Genomic DNA, 24,066 nt, shown 5'->3' on the forward strand with positions numbered 1-24,066 from the left:
TCACATTTAAGATGTATAATAATAATAATATTAATAATAATAATAATAATAATTATTATTATTATGTGTTTTATTATTTTATGTGTTTTAAAGCCTTCAATGCACAAGCATTATGACCAGCTTTTTCATTAAAATAAAACTAGCAACTATGGCTCACATTAACATGTCAGCACAGACAAACAGAACTTTGCAGACTGTTGCCTTGGAAACCAAAGCAGTGGTCCACAATGAGCAGGCAGATCAATTTTTTGCTTTAAGATAGAGGAAATAAATGAACTTGGCATTGCTCTGTAGAACATGGAATAACCATATAATCATATTTGAAAAGCCTAAGCACTCATAATCAAAAGTAAATGGACATGATGGATCCTTTCTCTGTCTGTTGGTTCTGCCTTGATGGTTCAGATTTAGCATATGATTCAATAACATCCACCCCTTTGCCTAAATAACAAATGCAACAGTCAAAATGAATCTTGAGGAACCACCCACTGTGGTAGCGTTATCTTCTATTATCTTATAAGGAGGGTGAAACTGGCTCTACCATAACTTCCCAGGAAATTCTAATGAAAGGGAGGGAGTAAACACCATGGGATTTTACCACACCACTATTTCCATGAATGCTTTTCTGTGGAACATTAAGCTGTGTCTTGGCCTGCGTGGGGTATATCTTCAGGTCTTTCTGGCTTGGGCTTTATAATAATTTCCTTCCTAAAATCAAACATGGTTACATCATGCTTAGTGCCGACAAATCTCAGGGTGCAGATATTTTAACTCATCCCTGGATTAGGCAAATACTGAACTGTGAATGTCTGTGAGATGTCTAATCTGATGCTGGACAGTGCCCAAATATTTGGATATCAACAGATTCATAGATTTTTTATTTTTTTTTACATGAGACCAGTCTTTTTGTGCAATGCTGCACCCTAGAGGGGGTGGGGAGTTTCATTTGTCTCTGTGTGTGTGTGTGTGTGTGTGTGTGTGTGTGTGTGTCTACTGTAATAACATCTCTAAAATAGGCTAATTGAATCATTATTATCAATAGCTGTAACAGTTGTATAGTTATAGGGTAGCAGTTTTCCCAAAACATACCTACAACAGTACATCTACACAAATACCAATGCTATATCATCATTAAAGGTGCATTCTGGTGTAAACCTAACATTATAATGTCTGTTTATATTATATTTTGTAGGGTAGCATTGCATTTCTCTGTTGCATCAGTCTGACAGAATCACTCATTCAATCATTGCTAGAATGTTAAAAAAAAAAAACAACAATTTTCAATAGTATGTTTGTTGTATGTTGTTGATATGATAATGATCGGTGTAAAGAATTTGGCCCCTGGGCTAAATGAATCATGAGGACAGACTGTAATTATGGCTTCTCTCTTACAACTGATTTCCGGGATTATAGTTATTTTTCTAACTAATTGTCTTTGAAAACCTAGTTCGTCACACTAGACATTATAAACTCTTGAGCCATAATTCTCTGAATAAACTGCCAAAATATTTAACCTTTATTATTTAATATTAATTCATGTAAGTTATAGGTTTATATTTTTTTTCAGACTCTCTTTTTAATGTTTTAAATCAAAATTAGGAATGCAGTTTGTTTACGTGTTTATTGTTGTTGCAAAATTTTTGAATAAAATTGTGGAAAACATAAAATGTCGAGACATGTTTTTGGTCTAAAGGTACCGAAAGTACCAAAGCTGATAAAAACTACAGTACCCAAACCAATGTGCGTTCCGGAGAGCTCCGCGCATGCGCATTACATCATCCCCGTTCACAAAGTGAAGCTTAAGAAAGGGAGTCTCCTCGGTGAGTCTAAAGTAAAAATATTAACATTACAGCGAGTGTCCGGCGTCGTGCATGGACGAGGATGTATTCTGATCCTGAACAGATTCAGAGCGGGCCTTCATGAAAAACAGAGACACTGACACACAACAGAACACAGCGGTGTGACTGAGGGAGCGGACATAGGCTTCCACACTCTTTCTGAAGAGTGTGCTACAAAAAAAAGAAAAGAAAAAAAAAACCGAAAGAAACAGGAGAAAGGTGAAGGAGGAGGAAGACAAGGCGCTCCGGTGCGGAGGGAGCTCCAGGCCGCCGTGTTCGGCCCCCGCCGCCAGCAGAAAACACCACCAACGACACCAACACCATGGCTCATCTCCGCGGCGTCGGGAACCAGGTGAGAGCGGGTTTAGCTCCGTTATCCAGACACAATTTACGTGTACACAGAATACAACCTCCTTATCAGTTCGTGCCTTAACCAGAGATACTTATCGCATACTCCCCGTTAATCAGAGATACACAACACTGAATTAACACTTCTTCTTATCAGCTCCTCCGTTATCCAGACATACACCCCAATAACACTCCTCCGTTATCCCGACATTCACTAAATTAATTCTCCAAAGCTTATGAGGTTCTCTTTTAAGCAGAAATATACAGTACACTTAATAATTACTCCTCATCAGCTTCTCTTTAACCAGAGACATACACCAAATAAACAACCCTCATCAGCCGCTCCATTGTCCAGACCTACACTACACAAAGCCTCGGGAACACAAATCAGTTTTCTTTTTAATGTCTCTCTCAAGTTAATCTGGCTCCACTAGACCGACAGTGCAAATGTACAAGGTAGCCTATATTATCTCAAACTCTAATAAATGTCTGCTGAATTATCTTTATTCCTCTCCTCTCACTCTAGAATCGAGGTGGTCCTAAAATAGGAAAATCTTTTGTAACTTTTACCCTAACCAAACACAAAAATAAAATATGACTCCTTCCTCTCTACAACTGTGAACAATGCAGTGCAATTCAGCAATTGAGCAATTCCCAGCTCCACACAAGACTCAAAACCAGCTCTCATTTCGAGGCTCACGCTGAGGAAAACCAGCTCTCATTTCAAGGCTCACACTGAGTATATCCTTTGCTTTTCAAGGCTAACACTGAATAAACCCTGTGCATTTCAAGGCTCACACTGAATAAAACATGCACTCCTTTCGAGAATCACACGGAGGAAAACAAAGGCTTATTTTACATGAATACATGAACTGTGTGAATAATCATCAACGTCCTCATCAGTAGGTTCGTACGTATATGGCTGTATAATCTCAAATTCTACCTCTGTCCCCCATTTTGTTGTGTATCTATAAATGGGCTGGATTACAGAAATCGAAACCTCAGTATGCTAAAGATCTGTAAAATCACAGCTGCAATTCAAAGTAAAAATCTAAAAACTCTCAAGGCTGTGTGTGTTGCCATGGCAACATAAACAAAACTTTGTTTTCAGGTGATGGAGACCTTAATTACAATATAAAGACCATGCCCACACCATTCTCAAAGAGGTCTGGTGAGCACTTTGGTGATTTTTGAGGAGTGTTTTATTATGTTTCTTTATTTTGCTGAAACCTTCACATAAGACTTAAGTTTAGAACAAAAAAAAATCAATATAACAAAATGTGTTAACAAAGGCATAAACACACACTCCTCAGCTCCATTACTACACAGAATTGACTCCTCCTCATCAGCTCCTCTTTTAACCAGAGATATACACTGTACTTAATAAATACTGAACACACACTGAATACTACATACGCGTCTACTCCTTAATGTGACATATCCTTGCGTTTTGCAATACATCTTTGTAATTGGTGTAACAGATCATGGATGATCCATGATCCATACAAATCTCCCTTCATGGTTTGGGACACACGTTAACTGTGGATTAATCGGCAAAGCGTAACCATAACAGTTAAAATAACAGTTTTACAGTTAAAATACTGTTTTTAGTTTTGTCTTCGTTCATTCATTCTCTGTAACTGCTTATCCAGTTCAGGGTTGCCGGAGTCCGGAACCCACCCAGAGTCACTGAGTGCAAGGCATGAACGCACCCTTGGAGGGGGCGCCAGTCCTTCACAGGGCAACACACATTCACATACACTCCTATGGACACTGAGTCGCCAATTCACCTACCAAGGTGTGATTTTGGACTGTGGGAGGAAACTCGAACACCTGGAGGAAACCCGCATGGACACGGGGAGAACACACCACACTCCTCACAGACAGTCACCCGGAGTGGGACTGGAACCCACAACCTCCAGGTCCCTGGAGGTGTGTGACTGCAGTAAAAACGCATACAGACCGGGAAGCTGTACTGTGAACAGTCAGAACCTCCAACTGGTGTAATCTTTTCCGATTATTTAATTTTTGCTTTCAATTCCGTTCATATTTTTTTTTCTATGATTCTGTTAATATCTGCCCATGTACTCATTTATAAAAACATAAATGATCATTAGTAGGTCATCTGTTTGTTTCCTTAAACTATTTTATAATCAAAGACAATTTAATAGTTGAGCATACTTGTTGTACAAGCCTTGTCAGTGAACTATATGAGGGAAAAAGCAAAAATAAAATATCGTTTACTAACCTTAATCGAGGTAAAATGCTCATTTAATCATGATATTGATTTGCGATCAGATCACCCAGCACTAATTCAAGCACTATGCTTATATCTGAGTATCAGCAGATTGCTTAGCAATGCTGAGATGTTATTTTGGAGAATTCCATAAGTTCTCAAAATTAGCACTCCTAAGTGTGTGGTGCTTTCAAGAAATGTGATGATAAAAGGATGGTTAAATTATGAAATCCATAATTGTGGCCAACTGTGTGTGCCAAAGCACCTGGGCAGTATATAAATCTGAGGATTCAAGCTTGAAAACTAGCCAGATCCAGATGCAGGTGTGAACATGTCAACAAGAACATAACTTTCAGCTTAGTACTGCCTTGGTTCCCTCAAGCAAGGTTCCTAAAGAAACCGCATGACTGGATGAATTCCTTGACTACCAATGGCTGTCAAGTACAAGCACTGATTCATTCTGGTACAAAAATGATTTGTAAAAGTGCTTTGATTAGAGCACTGCTTATTAAATGTAAATTTCCTGTATTTATCCAACCCGACAATTTTTGGTTCCATCTTAATATCATTGGCTATGTACCAGCAGTGAATCAAATCTTGTTGGTGTGAATGTGAGACATATCTCCTTTTGTTCACAATAAGAATGTTGTGTTTTGTTGATATGCAAGCTTATCCAAGTTTAGCCTTCTTACTGTGCCACTGAGATAACCATTTAATCAGGTCTGTGAGATTAGAAGGTAGGTTAGTACATTGGCTTTTTGCCACAAACAGAGAAACATTCAACAATTCAGTTGATGTTTTCTAATGTTACAGGACACTGATTAGAGTCGCAATATACCAAATCAGAATTTACCTAGAATTAATTGACATAGTGAAGGATTGTTTAGATTCTTTAATACATATGTAGTGACTGCTGTTGGACATTGCTGAATGAATGTCTAAAAGTGAAAGTGTGCATTTTTTCTCTCCCTCCTTTACAAGAGCTCAGATGATCACAGTTTAATGAATAAGGAAATCACTTTATTCTACTGATAACATGGAGCTTAGCAAAATCTTATCTTTTGAACTTTGAGACCAGGAGGAGTGGTGCAAGCATTTTGATTTTACAATGCAACATCCTCAAAGTCTTGGATGGCTCATTGATCCTAAAAATGCATTTTAATAAGATATTTATATTCTAGGTGAATAAAAACAGAATGGCTGGCTGATACAAAGTGCACTAAAATTATAGTAGCATTTTTCACTTCTTACCAAATGAAATCTCATTACACCGGAATTAACATAACTGCAGTGAAATCTGTTACCATAGCTCTGGGTGAACCTTTTGCTTGTTATTTTTCTGTTAACATTTGAAAACTGGGGATAAAACAGAGTGGAATAAATGTATGGGCAATGTTCAGGAAAAATGATGTTATATCACTTGTGGGTGTGTTTATGAACTTTTCCAGTAGATTTGTTTCATATGGAAACAGCAATTACCAACCCAGTGTTTGTCCATTTATTCTCGTCAGAACGTTCGTCTGGATCCTGAGCAGTACTTCACCAAACTAGAGCGCATTGGTAAAGGCTCCTTTGGAGAAGTCTACAAAGGAATTAACAACCGTACAAAGGAGGTGGTGGCTATTAAAATCATTGACTTGGAAGAAGCGGAAGATGAGATTGAAGACATTCAGCAGGAGATCACAGTTCTCAGCCAATGTGATAGTCCGTTTGTGACCAGATACTTTGGCTCCTACCTAAAGGTGTGTGTAATTACTCATACATTTCCTTCAATCATAATAATCCATAGCATTACCTCAATACAGCCACTTGGATCACCATATCTTACTGCCCTCTGCTCTCTCCCAGTGGCATCACGCTGCGTGTCTAGAGGGGTATAGCCCTGCTGAGCGCAGTGCTTTCTCTCTTCCCAGACACCTGATTCAGCTGAAAAAAGGCATTATAATTAGTTGATGCATTTTTTCCAGATTTGATTAATCTGGGGGAATTGAGCTTGTCCCCTTCTTTGATGCAGTAACATTCTCTATCCTTCTAAGAAAACGACACCAATATATGAGATATTGCTGTGCAGATTTGATTATACTATTCCATTAGAAGATCAGTAAGCTACTAATGTTGAATGATTAGTTCTGAATCCCAAACAGCACACACACAAAATTATTCTCTACAGTTCTATACACTGCTCTAGAATATCCAATTTGTGCACATTTGAGTGCCTGCATTAGTAATGGGTGCTCCTTAAAATAGTTAAATATCAAGAGACTGAGTGTATGCTATTTTAATTACAATATTTAATTTTGCAATGTATTATCTTCAGTTAATCCAAAAGCTTTGGCATGAGTTGGAGTTTGTGATTCAAAATTAACCATCAAACTTCAGTGGCTGATGTCACTAATGTTCTTGAGCTTTCAAATTCACCAATGTTCAGAATGCACTCAAATTTACAAAACAATGGTCCGGCATCTAGTGTAAAGATGTCTTTCCAGAAATGTAGGGACTGTTACTGCAGCAAGGGAAGAGCAAACTACTCTTTGAAATTCTTTATTTCAGGAGAATTGATGGATGAGCAGGTGTCCAGAAAATGTAAAATAAGATATATATTTTTTCTATTTAACCTCACTCACCCCTAGAATGAACATGTAGCCCTACGTTAGATCATCTGTTAATTATTGCATACTTTAGTGAGTATTAACCTATACAAGTTGTGTGTAAATGCAGGGCACTAAACTATGGATAATCATGGAGTATTTGGGCGGTGGATCTGCTCTAGACATGGTGAGTTTTGGTTTTAAAAATTAAACATCAAAACATCTTTTCCACACAAGTTTATTAAACCTTTGTTCAAAATTACTTATGAAAGGCGTGACACATGTAGAAAATTTGACAAATTTGACAAAATTCATGTGAGATTTATCTGTACTGTTAGCTAAAGCCAGGACCGCTGGAGGAGGCCTACATTGCTACCATCCTCAGAGAGATCCTCAAAGGACTGGACTATCTCCACTCAGAGAGGAAGATACACAGAGATATTAAAGGTCAGAATCTGTTAAAAAAAAGTCTATTATTCTTTTATTAAAGCACAGGGAAAAACAAATTAGAAGGGGCTTGCCCTCACATTAAAATCCTAAAGCAATGATTTTTGAGTTTTCTAATTGACACAGTTTTTCACAAGTGTAGGCAGCTATCAGATTTATACTGGTAATACAAAGCATAAACCAAGGTAAGTTGTTGAATAATCTCAGAAGGATTCCTTATGTGGTTTGTAACATTGTTTTAAAATGCTTTAAAATGAAGCAGCAGCCTGAAGTAGCCTGAGATTTTGTCCACTATATTTTACTATATTTTTGCTATGGCTTGGCAGAATGGAACTGTTGTTCATAATACACTGTGATAAAATTAGTCATAATCCACTTTACTGTGCATATCTCACAATACTAATATGAAATGTTGCATAAAATATATTGTAGTTAGGGCTGGAAAATGTTGCCAAAATAAATATAATGATATATTTAATTGTATTAATTAATACTTAATTTTAATAGATATGATATAATTCAGATATTAATATGAAAACAATACAAATTGCCAAGAACAAAAAAGACACATGACATCACCGTCAAACACAAACCTCTTAGCTTTGTCATTATTATTATATTAAAACTATTTTTTAATAACTTAAATGCTTTAAATTATGTATATTGAAATATTCAAAATGTTTAAAAATCATATTGTTATTGAAACATAAAAATTTTTCCATCCCTAATTGTACTCTTAATATTAATTTTTATAGCATTACTTGGTGATACCAGCATTTCAAACCATAAGATTGTGAGTATGTTTTATGGTATCACCACTAGTTTAGTTATACTCAAAAACACACAAATAGATCTACTGGAATCTATGGAATATGAAGCAGGGGGTACTGCTTTTACTAACCATTACTCATTCATCCTGTAGCTCCAGTGAAGACTAAAGCAGCACATCTGAGTGACAGATTGACTATGTTTAGAGTAAAGCTGTGAATTTGATTTGTTATTGAACATTTATAAGTTAATGACTTGCCTTTTGTCTGATCACCTTTGCTTTCAATAGCTGCCAACGTATTACTGTCTGAACATGGAGAGGTGAAGCTAGCAGACTTTGGCGTAGCAGGCCAGTTAACAGATACACAGATCAAGAGGAACACTTTTGTGGGGACTCCATTCTGGATGGCACCTGAGGTCATTAAACAGTCTGCCTATGATTTCAAGGTACAAGGTCTTTGTCTGTACCCCCTCACTTGTTCCTCACTTTAACAGGTTTCATGTTCAAGTCTACAAATCAACATCTGTTAAGTGCTACTCAAGTACTGAACACTCTGTTCTGTCATGAAAACAAGCCTAATGAAATATTTAGAAACAGGCAGATGGCAAAGGCCCTTAGTGCCCACTATTCACTATTGGACTGTTCCTTGTCTTTTATTTTTTCCGTGTCCCAGGCTGACATCTGGTCCTTGGGTATCACAGCAATTGAGCTGGCTAAAGGGGAGCCCCCAAACTCAGACTTGCATCCTATGAGGGTCCTCTTCCTTATCCCTAAAAACAACCCCCCCACCCTGGAGGGGTCCTATAGCAAGGCCTTCAAGGAGTTTGTGGAAGCATGTCTCAACAAAGACCCACGATTTGTGAGTGTCTCCGCTCTGATTTGAAAACTATTTCTTTAAACCTGGTTATTGGTTAAGTTATAATGGATAACGGGCGTGTTCACAAAGGCTACATCTCAATGTCTTCTGCTCAGATTTTGAGAAATCCATGTGTTAGTGTCATTCAGTAAGAATAACATTGACTTTTTCTGCAGAGACCAACAGCTAAAGAGCTGCTGAAACATAAATTCATCACTCGCTACACCAAGAAAACATCCTATTTAGCTGAACTGATTGACCGCTACCACCGCTGGAAGTCTGAGGGCCATGGAGATGAGTCCAGTTCTGATGACTCTGACATGTTTGTAACTATGTACACATCTTTACATTAGAGATGATTTCTCTAACTATGTTAACTACACTAACAACTCTAGATGACATTAGCTAGGTCCACAACTTGGGAACGTGGTCCATCTGTAAGAAAAAGTTCTCATTAGCACCCAGTGTTTTAATGTAGTAAAGACTCATTCATCTTCTCATCACTAGAGGTTGACTGAAGTGAAAATCCTATCCAAGGTTTCATTCAAACAGTCCAGATTCTCTAATCATCTCAAACAAGCCTGGAAAGTGTCAGGAAAGTTGAAACAGAATTCTTGGAAGCATTTTTACTTTCTGGACCTGAATGAACCCCTTCTGCTCATTACTCATCCAACATGAAAACTTACCAGTTCCTTTGGCTCTTTCTGAATTTTGAATTGTGTCCTTTCCTTTGCATGCCACTAAATTATAAATAGCTGTGCAACACCAGTGCTTTCATCTAAAAAAGGTGAACCTTCAGGCTTAAAAAATAAAAACACTCAAGATTAATTTACATTTTAAACAACATTATTGATACCTGAACATCCACATTTACTCATTTTCATGACTCTCCATCCATACTTTTTTTTACAGAATTACACTGATAACTTTATATTTTTTCATATTTTTACACAGGCAGTAATGATTACATGCATTTCCCAGTGTAACCTCCTCTGTGTGCGTTTATCTCAGGGATGGAGAGGGGGACGACAGAGATCAGTGTCCTATGTGGACGTTCCCCCCAACTGTAAGACCTTCTTCTATGAACAAGCTACAGAGAGGCCTTGGTCATACAGACAATAAGGTGGGCCTCTGTATATTCATCTGTCTTTGGGGTATAGGTATCATAAGTATTAGCAAAAAAATCTGATTCAATCCTGTAACCAGTCTGTCCTGAAATAACGCATTGTGTGATAGGTAGGCTGTGATATAATTTCTTGTGCAGTGGATGTGTTTGAGTAGTTTGAGCCTGATAGCTTCCTTTTAAACACTATTACATAAATTGCTTCAGTTAAAAATACTGTAGCTCATTTTAAAGTACAGTACATTTTAAAGAAGTATTGAACTTATATCAACCAAATCTGAAGGTTTCAGAATCAATCTGAGAAAGGACATTTTTGTACTTGGCCAGAGAGTACAATGATGCATAGAAACATTTTCTAAGTTTTCAAAGCATTGTGCATCTTTTCTTTAAGAATAATAATCAAATAGCATTGTTAGATTTGAGATTAATTCCCGTTTTCCAGCATTTTTTCTTTTGTTTGACAGGCCATTGCATATAATTCTCATTAAACATTCGTGCACACTGCTGTTTGCTTTTTGATTACAGACAACAGAGGTAATGAAGAGGCAGCCTAAGTCACCGTCGCTCACAACACTCCTCGTACCCATCTTCAGAGAGGTAAACTGATAGCTGGATGAAATCTAAAACAGTATGCTTCATAAAAACACACGACCAAGCCTGATTTGTGTAGTCTGATTACGACACTGATTTCATGCTGCTCTTACTTAATTTAGATCTAGCATTCATATATGGAAGACATTTTATACAACACCTGAGTCACCATGCTCACATGTTCACTCAGCCATTTTACTTGAGAACAAATGAATTACAGATATGAAACTAAGCAATCTTTAATAGTTAAACTTTTTGGCACTGTAAATCATTCAGCAAATTAATTACATTATTTTAATTAATATGAACTGGAGGAAAAACATGCTTCATCACTGAATATCACTTTCATTTTTCCACTGAATGATTCTATAGAAGTAGATGTTTTCCTCTACTTGATCTGAGAATGAAATATGCCATTAATTCAGATGTTTTCATTTGTTTGAGGTGTTTGACAAAGCCGGAATATTCAGCTAATAAACAAAGATTATCATGTGTTTTCTATGTTATTATCAGTAAGTAAAAAATCTGTGTGAACATCAGAGGATGGTGATTTATTCAATAATTATTTATAATAGAATCACAATTTATATTACCCTTTAACCATTTTGTGAAGGTACATTTGCAGCCAGAACTCCCAGCATTCTTAATATTGTGAGAGTAATCCAGAGATTTAGTGCCCATTTAAATTGTTTATGTTGCGTGTAGTTAAAGGAGAAGCGGCGTGTGAGTGGAGGCAGCATCTGTGCATTAGAGGAGTTGGAGAATGCCTTTAATCTGGCTGAGGAGTCCAGTCCAGGAATTTCAGACCGTTTACTCACTAATGTGATGGAAAGAGTGTGCAGGTAAGAGAATAATATTTTGAAGATCTCAATTCACATTGGCAGACACTTTAACCTAGCAGTGACTCTGTGGTGCATCGGCGCTTTTCTGTTGAGTGGACCCTGCTCGACTCGGCTCTTTTGCTTATCCATTAGGCAAATCTGGAACTGGATACTTTTTAGTCCCTGCTCATGCCTGGTAGAGCCGAGTACGTAATAAATCTGATGTGTAAACCTTGCAGAGCACTGATTGGCCAGAGAGACTTGTCAGTCACCATCAAATGCAGCACAAACTATCACAGTTTATAAAACCTCCATGTTACAGCAGTGATCACAATTGTTTCTATCCAACACACAGCATCACCTCATATAACTATGTGTGATGTTTTGAAGATGTTCAAAAAATCCTTGGATTTGTGGCAATGGAGCTGTGTTCAGTCCGAAAAAACAAAATGTGAATACACAAGTAAACAGCACCCAATATTACCTCTGCTGTTGTAGTTTTCAAAACCTGGGGTAGAGACAGGGTCACTTTCTACATTTCATGGGAGAGCTGTGCTAGTGGAACAGCGTGTGTACCTAAGAAGTGTGGTGAATGTTAATATCTTAATGCTAAAATCTTATAGAGATTAGAGATGTTCTCCTCTATCTACCATAATTAACAGTTGCATCTAATTGTGTCCCTGCAGGTTTACACTCAATGGTAACACCACAACCCCAAAGCGATAAAACCTCACTCAACTGCAAGGGGATGTCCTCCATTTACTCTGGGAGGACCACCTGGATAAGACCGCCATCCTTACCCATGCTCCCCTTCATGATCAACTCTCCATCTCCACTTATAACTACCTTGGACCTTTAATACAATCAGTGGCACTCATCTTTTAATTTCAGGAAATGCTTGGAATTTCTTTTCAGCAGAAAAGTTCTGCATATTCCAGGAAGTGATAGGTGTCATTATATTCAAAAAGCTGCACAGATGCAAAGTTATAATGCAAACAAATGCAAAGTTTTTTTTTTGTTTGTTTCACTGTAGACTGAAGGGTAAAAGAAAGTCACATATTGAACTGTATAGATTTTAATCTGAGGACATCATTAATACCAGTTCAGTTTTATTTGTTATCTTTTCAAAGTAACGACTTGGATTTAAGTATATGGATGGTGTACAGGAGTGTAGTTCCAGCAACATGCTTAACAATAAATAAGAGATGAATTACAGAAGACAGAGAGAAGATTGGACTCCATCATTTAGAGTGCCTCTGAATGACAGGTGACTTGGAGCTTCAGGAAAGCTCGCTGGTTTAAGTCTCAGAGGGACATAAAGAGTGGAAAGCTTCAAACAAAGGTTCCAGTACTTTTTGTTTTTTAATGGAGTGTATAAAAATGAGTGATGAACCCACCTCGCCCAGTGCTGGTCATTTAAAGCCAGCGACTGCCCGGGACTCAATGTGTTTAATATCTGCTTAATTATCGAAGAGCTTACATATAGTCACCAGTACCGATTAATATATGGCTGAAGTACCTCAGCCAAGGTTTTCATGAGGCTTTTTTTAGGTCTTTGGTTGGACCCAGTACAGCATACTCAATGAACCAATGTAACAGCCTAGCATAGACTATCATCCATTTAATGTTATACATCAAATCTCCCAAATAACATAGTTAAGTTACAGTTAAGCCCAGCCCATATAAGTAAACATAGCATGGCTATAATCAAAAACTCAAAAGCTCTGAGCCTGAGAAACACCAAATAGTCAAGAAAAAGAAAAAACTGGCCTTGCAACACCACGATTTCAATTTTAGTAATAAAAGTTATAGCATGATCTATAAATATACACCAGGGTTTGACCTATTAAAGAGAAGAGAGGATCAGTGGACATTTAATGAGAATAACCTTTTTTTTGGTTTTTATGAAATCTATCTGCAGAAATGCTACTATCAACACAAGAAGAGTACAGCTCCACAGTCAGAGTGCCGATCACGTCAGAATGGTTAAAGGGCTTGGCAATGTGTTTTATAAGAACTGGATTCTGAAGAATTCAGAGTCAAAGTTACCCAGACCTTTCCTGACCAAAGGCAGTATAAGTCAAAAACTGTCTTTAATTAATAAACTGTGCGTACCATAGAAGCTGACTCCCCCTTGTGGTTGAAAATAGTTCTCACCCTTTCTCTAACCACTCACGGGAATGCAAACTTTACAGATGGGACTTGTGCACAAATGCATTGTCAAATCGTTTTGTTAAATATGCTCTTGTAAATGTCATCGTTAAAACAATCTTAGTACCTCTTAGATTTACAATTCAAAGTTTAAAAAAAAATGACAGTGAATTGTCTTTACATGTCACTTGTGGTCTTTAGAGAAAGCTGAGCTCACTGCAGTTTTACTATAGACTTCTGATCTCACTCCACCAGCACTCTGTATCCATAACAAAAACCTCCTTCACTCCTGTCTGTCATCACCCTCCACAACTGGACGCCAGCACTCTTCTGCATCACAATGCTTTCTTTAAGGTTTAAAAAGAGGCTGATGTGCATTCTCCCAAGTCATTTCATCTTACAAAAACCAACATCCCGAGCTCCCACCAAAGTGTCCCCTGTTCCACATTGCTGTGGTTCTGCATCTTCCAGACACACATGTAGCTGTACTCCGTGTCACCCTTTTCACTTACTCTACCCTCCAGACTGAATTCAGGCCCTGTCCAGTCAAGACTTTTTCCAGCAATGTCCCGTAAATGTTCTCCCATTAAGAAGAAGAAAAAAAAGCAGGTTTGACATTGATTTCATGCAAAATGAGTGCATGCCTCGACACTAAAATCCATTCAGGAAGCTCTTATTCAGTTCAAATGTGAGCCGACGCTGTCTGACAGTGTCGAGAAAGTTGCAAAGATCTCCATGTTTTTAGATGAAGGTCTGGCTGTTTTTCTGATATGCGGCCACAGAAATTGTAGGAGCAGTGCATAAGCTGAAATACAAAAATAATACCCACGTGTGGTTTTATTACTGTTCTAGAAAACTATGCAGAACTTGGTGTAACTTCAACTACATGTTGAAAAAAGGAGGTTGTAAGAAATGTAGCCGCAGCTGAAAGAGAGAGAGAGGCTCCTTGGAGACTTCTTAGATGGTCTCCTTCGGGTCAGATGTTACCTCCTACTCTCTGGAGTATGCAGAGGTTTTGGGAGGCAATAATGAAACAGATTAAATAAAATAACGCTGTATATTCCTGGCAGTCTGCAGGGCCCAGCCCCCAGCTCCAGGAGGAAAGTCATCCTCAGCTCCTCCCTGTTTAGTTCCCGTTCATCTCTCCAGGGCCTTTGGGAATGAGGAGACTGACCCGGCCTGCAGCACTGGCTGCGCTTTTTATCACCTCCATCCATCTTCACATGCAAAAACACAAACCATAACACATGATTATCATGATTTAACGCCTCTATCTACCATAGATGTACATATTGTTACCATAGTAAAAACTGACTGTCAAATGAGAACGAAAACAGATTTACCTTTCAAAGGTGTACTCGCTTTCTGCCCTGAAGAAGTAAACATGGGACTTGAACTGCAGCTTGAAAACATACTCTTTATGGATGCTGTCTGCTTCCCCAGGAGTACTGACTGTGTACCCCAGCAGCGGGAGGCTGGCCAGAGGGAAGTCGTCCTAAATCAAAAATAGAACAATCATGAACTCCTAAAACCCTGCGGAAGAGAGGACGGGTCCCAAAATGGATGTTATCACAGCTGTCGCAGAAACTGCACTCAGTATTTTTAAAACAAACAGCACATTAAGAATATATAGGGCTGCCAAAATTACAGCCAACCTCAGCCTGAAACTGTCTCAAGACGAACAGCAAGTTTACAAGCCTGAAGTGACATGAAATATAAATGAGAAAGCCTTGGTTTTTCATTAAACAACTGACTTGCCTTGATCTGGAATTGCAGCAATGGGAGAATTACAGCAAATGGAGTTTCTGCAATTTCCTTTTGGGATCAATAAAGCATTATCTTAACTGGCTTTGTACCACAATTGTATTAAAAACATCCCTCTAGAATGTACAAGTACCTTTCGAAACACACCGCTAGCCATTTGATGGTTCCAACAATTCCTGACTGAGTCGTTAGTGCACCTAAGCCTTTAAAGGGATGCATCAGTGGTGGTCTGAAGTGTGGCCAGTACCTGATGTGTTTTATAAAAAAACAGGCAGAAGTTGGTGAAGACCACCCACAGCTTCTGCCAGCCGTTACTGTTCTTGAACTTCCTCAGGAGGTAGCCAGACAGCTGGTTCTGTAGACATGGAAGAGACATCAACACCGACGCGTCACTAAACAAACTGGACCACCCTTGCTGATTTACAGCTCCGCTCAGAAATTAAAAACAAAAGATTAAGCAACTGGCTTTTGGTTGAAAAGAAAATAAAAAAAATAAAAAGGGAGACGTGTGTCTTATAGATGTCCAAAACTAAATCTGAGTAAGAAAAGATGATGAGTTCACTGCAGAATGTCCTGCTTTGATTGGCAAGAGCCTCCTCCCTGCTCTCTCTCAACTTGATGTTACTGCCAAACCTCTGTTTCTGGGACTGAGTCAAAAGGTAAAATCTGATGGATTCCTCAAAGGCAGAAAAAAATAAAAAATAAAATACTTTGTGAGCCTACTGAGGAACCTTGCATATTTGGTACACCAAAACAAACAGGACCTGACCATTAAACATCAGGCTTAGTCTCGTTTGTGCATCCTTCCTCACATTTCAGATTTAGTTACATTTTTCCTCACACACTTTGTCCTGCATTGACCTCTGCTTTAGGTTTCCTCATAAGAGCCACTTGAATCTCTGTCACTGGAAGCTCAATAAGGAATTATTAATACTGTGTACGGCTAAATTTATCAGTCTTCTGTTGGGTTTGGTCAGAACTGTATCGGGCTGAAGTCAGTGTTTGGAAAGAATTTTATTGGGTTGCAGTCAGGTTTAATTTCTTCAGGGTCGGACGGAATATTGTTTGGGTTATAGCTGGGACCAAATAGGGATTTGAGGGTATACACATTTGTTTCTGTTCTTTTGGGTAATGGTTTAGGTATTCCCACTGACAAAGCTAAACCTAGAGGGCAGCACATCCTCTCCCATAAGATAAAATCTAAAGTTTAATTTTCAGCTACGAGTACCTGGTTCATGCGCAGGTAATCAGTAAGAGAAAGGTTCTGGTTGCGGTACCAGCAAACATGGGTGATGGTGTTGGGTCTCTGTCCCTGACCAAGCAGATAACGAGGAGGCAGCTCAGGAGAAACAGCTGGAGAACTGAACACTGAGGACAGACGGACAGGCAAGCAGGCAGACAGTATGAAAGTGAGAAATGAGGAAAGAAAGTAAAGGACAGCAGGTAACATGCAGAAAGAATAAAGCAGGCATAGTGCAGGAAAAGAAAAAAAAATAAAAGTGGTTTAGAGTTAGCATTCCATTAAAAGAGTGAACAGACAGAAAAAGTCATTCTTCATCTCCGCAGAAATAAAAAGACACTTCATTTCCAAAGAGGTAAAATGCTGTAGAAAGGCAGAGAAAGTCTGAAATGCAGAAACGTAGGTTAACACATAATAAATAGAAAAGGATGTGGAGGTCAGTCAGCTACAGGAAAGAGAAGGAAATGAAGGAAGGCTGGACAATAAGGGTAGGACAGAATGAAAATGATAGAAGCTGGATTTCAGGGGCAAAGGAAAGCATCAGCTCCTTGTTCACAGGTCTCTGCTAGCACTAGTCCACGGAGACTTGGTCTGTCTGATCTGTTTGAGTGTGTAGAAAGCATCCACAATGTAATGCTATGCTGTAATGTATGGTATGCTGTTTGCTCAAAAAGAGTACACACTGGGTCATCCAGTAGTTCTTCTCAAATAAACAGTATTTATAGGAAGTTAATACCTTACCAACTGGTGCACAATGTTGAAACATTTCTGTGAGAATTTAATTGTACCCTAGAGAACACTCCAATGCTGGGCAGGGGGCTGGGCTTTACCCCTCTATCTCACACACTGCATTGGGCATTGTGACATTAGGCTTATGTGCAGCATTTCCTGTTTGTCTACAGAGATTATACAACTGATGGTATGTGTCTACTACAGAAACGTATCTGTGGATAGACATTCATGCGATGAAAATGTACTCTTTAAACATGTCAAAATGATAACTTTGCAAAAATAAATTACTGATGTCACAAATATATCTAGAATAGTGTTTTTTTTCTAGAAACACAATTGTAAATTTTTTTTTAAAAATATCACTATTATTATGTTTAATAGTAATAATCAGATATATGGATCCAAGATTTTAAAAGTTTGTTTAGAAATACCAAATATATATATATAAAAAGAAATACTTAAATAAATATTGCATTTAGAGCACATATAATACTTTGTAACAGCTTTTAACTGTTTTGAATGTGTCTGTGTTTCTTATCCATTTACTGGTCTGTCATTGAGCATTTAGAGGTTATGTGTGAGCTGTGCGCATGTGTGTGTGTGTGTGTGTGTGTATAAGTTTCTGAATGCTACCTCCACGGCTAGGCTGTGGTCAGACATGGAGACGCTGGTGTTGCGGTGCCAGCACACATGCATGGTGGTGTTGGCTCTGTGATGGCTCTGTTTGTCCAGAGAACAGCGGGACGAATTTACATCATCCTCCGACTCCTGCTCCAAAGATACCTCATCAGACGACCCTGCCAGAGCATGCCAGGAATAAAAGAGGAAGGGAGAGGAGAGGAGGGGAGGGAGAGTGATTGGGAAGGGTGGGTTTTATCTCTAACTCAGGCTATGTGGTGATGGAGCTAAGGGATTTAACAAAAAAAAAAAAAAGTGACCCAAATTCTCCAGCACATTAACATAGGACAGGGGTCATTCAAACGTCCTTACTGTTGGAGCGGTCACACAGGCTTGGATCCAGAAATAGATCTGATTTCTCCTGAGACTTCTTTGACATGTCTATAGCCATGTTCAGGTCCTCGATCCATTTGTTCATCTCCACCTTAGAGCTGTGGAAAACAGATATTTAAGCTGGCTAATGATTGTCCTGCAGTTGAAAAACTACAAGTAGTTATTTTAATTATCTACAAAGTTTTTAAAACTCACTGTGGTTCACAAAACAATGATTAGAAAAAGCTTTACAGTAGTGGATAATTAAGTTTGATGGATATCATAAATGAAATCTAAAAGTGGGTGGGCCCAAGTCACCAGTGAATATGACACTTTTGTTTTTGTCACATGACCCTTTCTGTATAAATAAGTTGGTAGTGTTGTAGATGACAATATTTGCTTAATATTTTAAAAATAAAAAAGCTCAAGTAAATAGGTCTGTTTAGCTATTCAACTGGATTGACATTTTCCGAAGTCTCAGAAGCTTTTCGCACAAAACGTATGTATTTTGACCAAATAAAATATCTCCGTTTTTGTGGATTTTCAGTTTACAACATTATTTGTATACAGCACCTGCCTTTCACTTTGTGGTAAAACTTTGTGATGAAAGGAGAAATAAAAAGGCTCCAAAATGATTTTTTACATTACATATACTTTTTTTTTTTACATTGACTTCTATTGCAAGTCTATTGGTTTTTTTCCCTTCTCGGGTAAAGTTGCTAAAGTTTCTCTTTTGGTTGAACGGGACTTTGGTCACCAACTTTTAAATCCTGCCAAGTTTCACATTAGATGTTAAAAGATCAGGCGTTTGAGGGTGAAACATGCAAAATGCAAAATTTGTGGATCTTAAGGTCACCTGGCTGCTACCACAATGGTCCTCTGGGCAGAGTAGATGGTGAAACAGTGGGGAACTGACCATTCATTCTCACTCTCCTCCACCTGGAACACAAATAAATAAATAAATATTAGAACATGGACACATCTTTGCTGTACAGCTCTACACAGTTTTATATATTTCACATCCCGGTCTATTGAGCAGCCTCCTGTCTATTCCTTGCCTCTAATGAAGCAAAAAATAAATAAATAAATAAGCACAAAGGATGAGAGCGTGATGGGGAAACAAACAGGAAGTGTGCTTAAGTAGGTGCTGGGGTGGCAGTGGAGACTGTGGTGCAGTCTGTGGGAGTGAAGGATTTTGGGAGTTTGAGTTTCCTCATACTCACCGGAGCATCCAGCACAATGAGCTGCAGGCAGGAGTGAAGCAGAGACATGCAGGTTAAGAGACAGAGGCCAAGGGCCTTGCTACTGCCAAACCAAACTATCACGCAATACTGAGATACGCCCAGTTGCCCACAGCCGTACCAACACACCAAATGTGTCCACTCTTAGAGTCCAGTACAGTTTGGTAATTTTCCTGCCCAAAACCTAACAAACCTGGAAACTAAAAGGTATTCTCCACATGAAGCACGGTAGGGTACTGCCTCTATTATTGAGAGTCCACTTTTTATGTCACACTCACAATGTGATGATTCAATTACCACTGTATTTGATCAATGATCTGCACTATTTAAAGCTTGGTGGTGCTTTTCCACTGCATGGTCCATACTCTACTTGCCTCTTTTGCTTTTCCATTAGGCAAATCTCAAACCCATTCTCTGGAAACAGTTTTCTTTTTTCTTCCCTTTAGTGGTTCCTATAGAGCCGAGTAGTGACATGAAAACCTAAAGGTGACATGTAAACCTTGCAGAGCACTGACTAGCCAGAGACTTGACTACACTGTAAAATGCAGACACCCAACACAAACTCACTGTTTGTAAAATCTGCAAGTTATAGCAGACATTACATTTGTTTTTATCTGACTCACAAAGGCAGTTCAAAAAATTATGCCATGGACTTTTTGATGAGGTTTGAAAAGCTCCTTGGAACGGTGGCTGATGAAATGGCTCCAGCGAGAGCCAGATGGAGCAAAAACTCTACTGAACTGGGGCATGGAGATATGTTGAGTGCAAAAAAACAAACCAGTCAAAAAACACAAGTAAACAAAACATAATATTACTACCATCTTTGTGATCTTCAAAGCCAAAAAGCTACATTTTTTGGGGAGTTATACTGAAAAAGCTACCATGGACCGAATGAAAAGAGCAGAGTAGAGCTTTATAGAGTCAAGTTGAGCTGGTAATACACAGTGGAAAAGTGCCATAGAATTATCCATGGTATTGTATAAATGCTTGGTAGTGGAAATGACAATATTCATGATGAGTAATTGTAATCCTATTGTACAGAATTATGTTGTGGAAAAACATACATGGTTATTAGTCTAAGATATGAACAGGTAATTGACCAAAGTGTACTGGACTAAGGCCTTTCGTCAGCAGAGCTGAACACCTCTGCCTTACAAACTCCCCACACTCCCTGTACTCAAAACACTCATTAAACCCTTAAAAACACCATTAAAACTAGATGGTCCTCATAAATTCCACCTTAAAGCTCCATTTAAAGTGTCCAAATGTTACGCTGTATAATAATTTGTCATCATATATTTTGGCTTTCATGTATAGCTGACACATCTGACACATTCACCATAAACCTGTACTGATCCCCTCTGAGTGGTTCTAGACTGGGGAACAGGTTGATGTAATCAGATGAGGATAAATAACTCACATTAATCCTTGACAAGCAATACATCTATCATGCTGGGAAAGGAACTAGACAGGTGTCATTTTATTCTTAACTGCTTGCACATGTTTAATTCATTTTCACAGCAGCTGACCAAAGGCATTAATAAGAGTACATTTCCTGTCATATCTGCCAGGTGTATTTTTTTTTTACTCACCATCCAACCCTATTAGATACAACAATGGTGCCTTTTTTTCATAATAAAAAAAAAAAGTTTATTTTGTGAAACTGGACAAACATATTTGGGTCCATCCCAGTTCACACCTTTTTGCAGCTCAGTTTTATATAAAACTGTCATGAATCATCATGTATAGGTATGTTCTCAAATGCTTTAATGCAAGGGAAACTACTAATGCTGGCTGAATACACTGAAAACTAAATGAGGCTGCAAAGCCCCATGTTTTGTTGAGAGCTCTGCCTCCATGTTGAAGTAAATCCTCTCAGAGCTAGGATGGCGTGCTCTGTTTAGACAGAGTCATTCATCTTGGAGGCTTTTCGGACTAGCAGGCTGACATGACGAATGAGCTTCACTGAGGACGGACCAACAGTGCAGTCTGAACTGAGCCAAAACCAGCTCAGCTCTCACACTTCACTCCAGACCAGAATGAGAAAAACAGCAGGGAGCCACAAAATGTCAAAATGACCCCTCAATAACCACTGCAACGAGGGCTGATAAAGACAAAGGAACGAGCATGAAAAATGTTATTATTCTGGGGCTGAACTGAGCCATATACTCACAATCATTCCATGGAGGGGAAGCTGTCCATGAACTTTGAACTGATTGGTGGCCGTAACACCTTTGCTTGTGTACAGGAGCATATCTGAAAACTGAGACATGAGCTTGAGGTTAACAATGCAGTACAAATACAAGGGACAAAAGTTAATAACCTTTTCTACTGGTGTATAACTGACCAGGAAAAACATCCTCTGCTGCAGGCCCTTCTTGGTGAGCTTGTAGAGACAGCCTTCCCTGATGAACTCCTAGTAAATGCAGAGGAAGAAGCATAAAATATGTAGCGCTGTTTTATCTAGTGCTGTTATGATAAATGGACTAGGTTAATGTTATTTAGGACATTATATGACATTGAGATTTTTTTTTTGCTGTTAGCACATTCTCATATGCTCTCGTGGTCATTCTGACCAATAGCACTGGTATTATTGTACCATAAATTTTGAATTCTCTTGCTGAATCGAGGAACCAAAGTCACAGGAATTGCAGAAAGTGTTTGAGATCAGCTGCAACCCTACATTGGTTTTCTCTTAAGGAAACTGATTTCCTGAAATCAAATAAAGCCTTGAGCTCACTCTGCCAGGTGCAGTGAGATTCTCTATACCGATCAAGTCCCTCTGGAGCTCTGTCAATTTCTGGAAGTTCTCCAACCTGATGAGGCTACTCTGCAGCTGAGCAGCTATCTCTGCTACCTCCTTCAGCGCCTCTACAGGGGGCAAACAGTCAAAGTCAGAAACACACACAAAACCCATTTATGCACACATTAGACAATCAGAGGTCCATAAATATATAATCAACCATCTCAAAATGTTTCTCTTTACGTGACTCATCAAAACACTGAAGGTAAAATTTTGTTCTGCTGTTCAGCAACAAATTACATTTACAATATAAAATTATTTTATGTAGTCAAATAACATTATATATATTTATGTGAATAACCATATTTAATGCAACAATCCATACGTTTTGGAAATTAGGGGATTCAGAAAACTCTCTGGAGAGATTTGCAATTGCAAAAATATTTGTCTATTATATAATTATATTCTGTAAATAATTATATTTAGGACTTTAACGCAGATACATATTGTTACTGCTCCACAATACTACATTTTTAGTTGAAGGTAAAATCGCTCTTAAATTTTTATCTAGATTGTCACTGCATTCTGTGTTGAGCTTATTGTTTTGTTCATTCATGATGAAATACTGTCCCGTTCATTGAGTAACAGATAGCAAACTACTTTTTTCATAACCAATAGGCAGGAAGTTTCAATTAGTTACATCATTCACCACAAGCAAAAAGCATCATTATGTACAGCTGGTTCACAGGCGTCCAGTGGCTATACAAAGAATCCATTGGTCAGCTCTCTATTTAGGTCAGGGGTCACGAATAGACCCAGACGGTGTCCTATCCGGACCTGGACCTGTAAATGATGTACTATTAAGAGCTGTTTAATTTTAAACAGTGTTTGTTTTAAATGGCGTGACTCCTAGTCATTATGGTTCAGGTTTAGCGTTCCAGGAAATTACCTTAATAAATTGCCCAAGGGACATGATAAAAGCTCTTTTGGGACACTTTCAGGACCATAGTGTTGTGTGAGTAACCAGAAACTTTAAAAATAAGGGAATGATTAACGATTGAATTTTCATAACGCTGAACACGGAATCCATTTACGGATATAGTCCAACCTTCAGCATAAAGAGCCAATCAGCTTGCTGTTAACAGATTAAGTCCCGCCCTCCAGCAATAAAAACCACTCAGATTGCTGGTTATGTAAAGCAGTAAGTCAACTGCAACTACAAGACATACGCATTTTTTTTTTTTTTAATTATTTTATGTGTAGATTTTACTTGAAATAAGAAAAATTACATTTCTTTTAGAGTATTTGTCCCTAACTGGACCTTAATGAATTTTAATTAATTACCCCTGAGTTAGGTGGTCATAAAGGTTAACAAAATGACAGTGACAGCTCTTAAAATTGTCTGAAAATAGTGATTAGCAGAGGTAATTAAAAGAAAAAAATATTAACAATAAAACTGGCTAATTTACTACATTTAATACAAAAGTAGTATACTACACTCTAAAGCAGGAATATTATACATTATGTTAAAAGTAATAAATTCTGGCTCCCTATTTTAATAACTAGTCATAAAAAAAAACTCTTATGT

At 38.2% G+C, this 24,066-nt stretch overlaps 2 protein-coding genes across 4 annotated transcripts in view; one reads left to right on the plus strand and one right to left on the minus strand.

The window, feature by feature from the left end:
• The first annotated feature begins 1,782 nt into the window (after positions 1–1,782).
• On the plus strand, positions 1,783–12,671 carry stk25a (serine/threonine kinase 25a). Its single transcript, XM_066665711.1, has 11 exons — positions 1,783–2,190; positions 5,934–6,164; positions 7,141–7,197; positions 7,349–7,457; positions 8,515–8,672; positions 8,900–9,085; positions 9,259–9,404; positions 10,094–10,205; positions 10,731–10,802; positions 11,502–11,638; positions 12,304–12,671. The coding sequence occupies exons 1-11, from the start codon at positions 2,161–2,163 to the stop codon at positions 12,341–12,343; spliced, it is 1,278 nt and encodes a 425-aa protein (XP_066521808.1). The 5' UTR covers positions 1,783–2,160; the 3' UTR covers positions 12,344–12,671.
• A 369-nt stretch (positions 12,672–13,040) lies between these two features.
• The window catches only part of farp2 (FERM, RhoGEF and pleckstrin domain protein 2), a 63,476-nt gene continuing 52,450 nt past the window's right edge, over positions 13,041–24,066 (minus strand). For all 3 annotated transcript variants that reach the window (XM_066665709.1, XM_066665710.1, XM_066665708.1), the window contains exons 19-27: positions 22,476–22,606; positions 22,083–22,151; positions 21,909–21,998; positions 19,351–19,433; positions 18,495–18,613; positions 18,138–18,301; positions 15,780–15,887; positions 15,112–15,263; positions 13,041–14,985 (exon numbers count right to left, since the gene is read on the minus strand). In XM_066665709.1, coding sequence (XP_066521806.1) covers positions 14,895–14,985; positions 15,112–15,263; positions 15,780–15,887; positions 18,138–18,301; positions 18,495–18,613; positions 19,351–19,433; positions 21,909–21,998; positions 22,083–22,151; positions 22,476–22,606 — 1,007 coding nt within the window. In that variant the 3' untranslated portion in view covers positions 13,041–14,894. The remainder of the gene's footprint in view (positions 14,986–15,111; positions 15,264–15,779; positions 15,888–18,137; positions 18,302–18,494; positions 18,614–19,350; positions 19,434–21,908; positions 21,999–22,082; positions 22,152–22,475; positions 22,607–24,066) is intronic.

Source organism: Hoplias malabaricus, chromosome 3 (assembly GCF_029633855.1).
Source record: "Hoplias malabaricus isolate fHopMal1 chromosome 3, fHopMal1.hap1, whole genome shotgun sequence".
Classification (NCBI taxonomy): domain Eukaryota; kingdom Metazoa; phylum Chordata; class Actinopteri; order Characiformes; family Erythrinidae; genus Hoplias; species Hoplias malabaricus.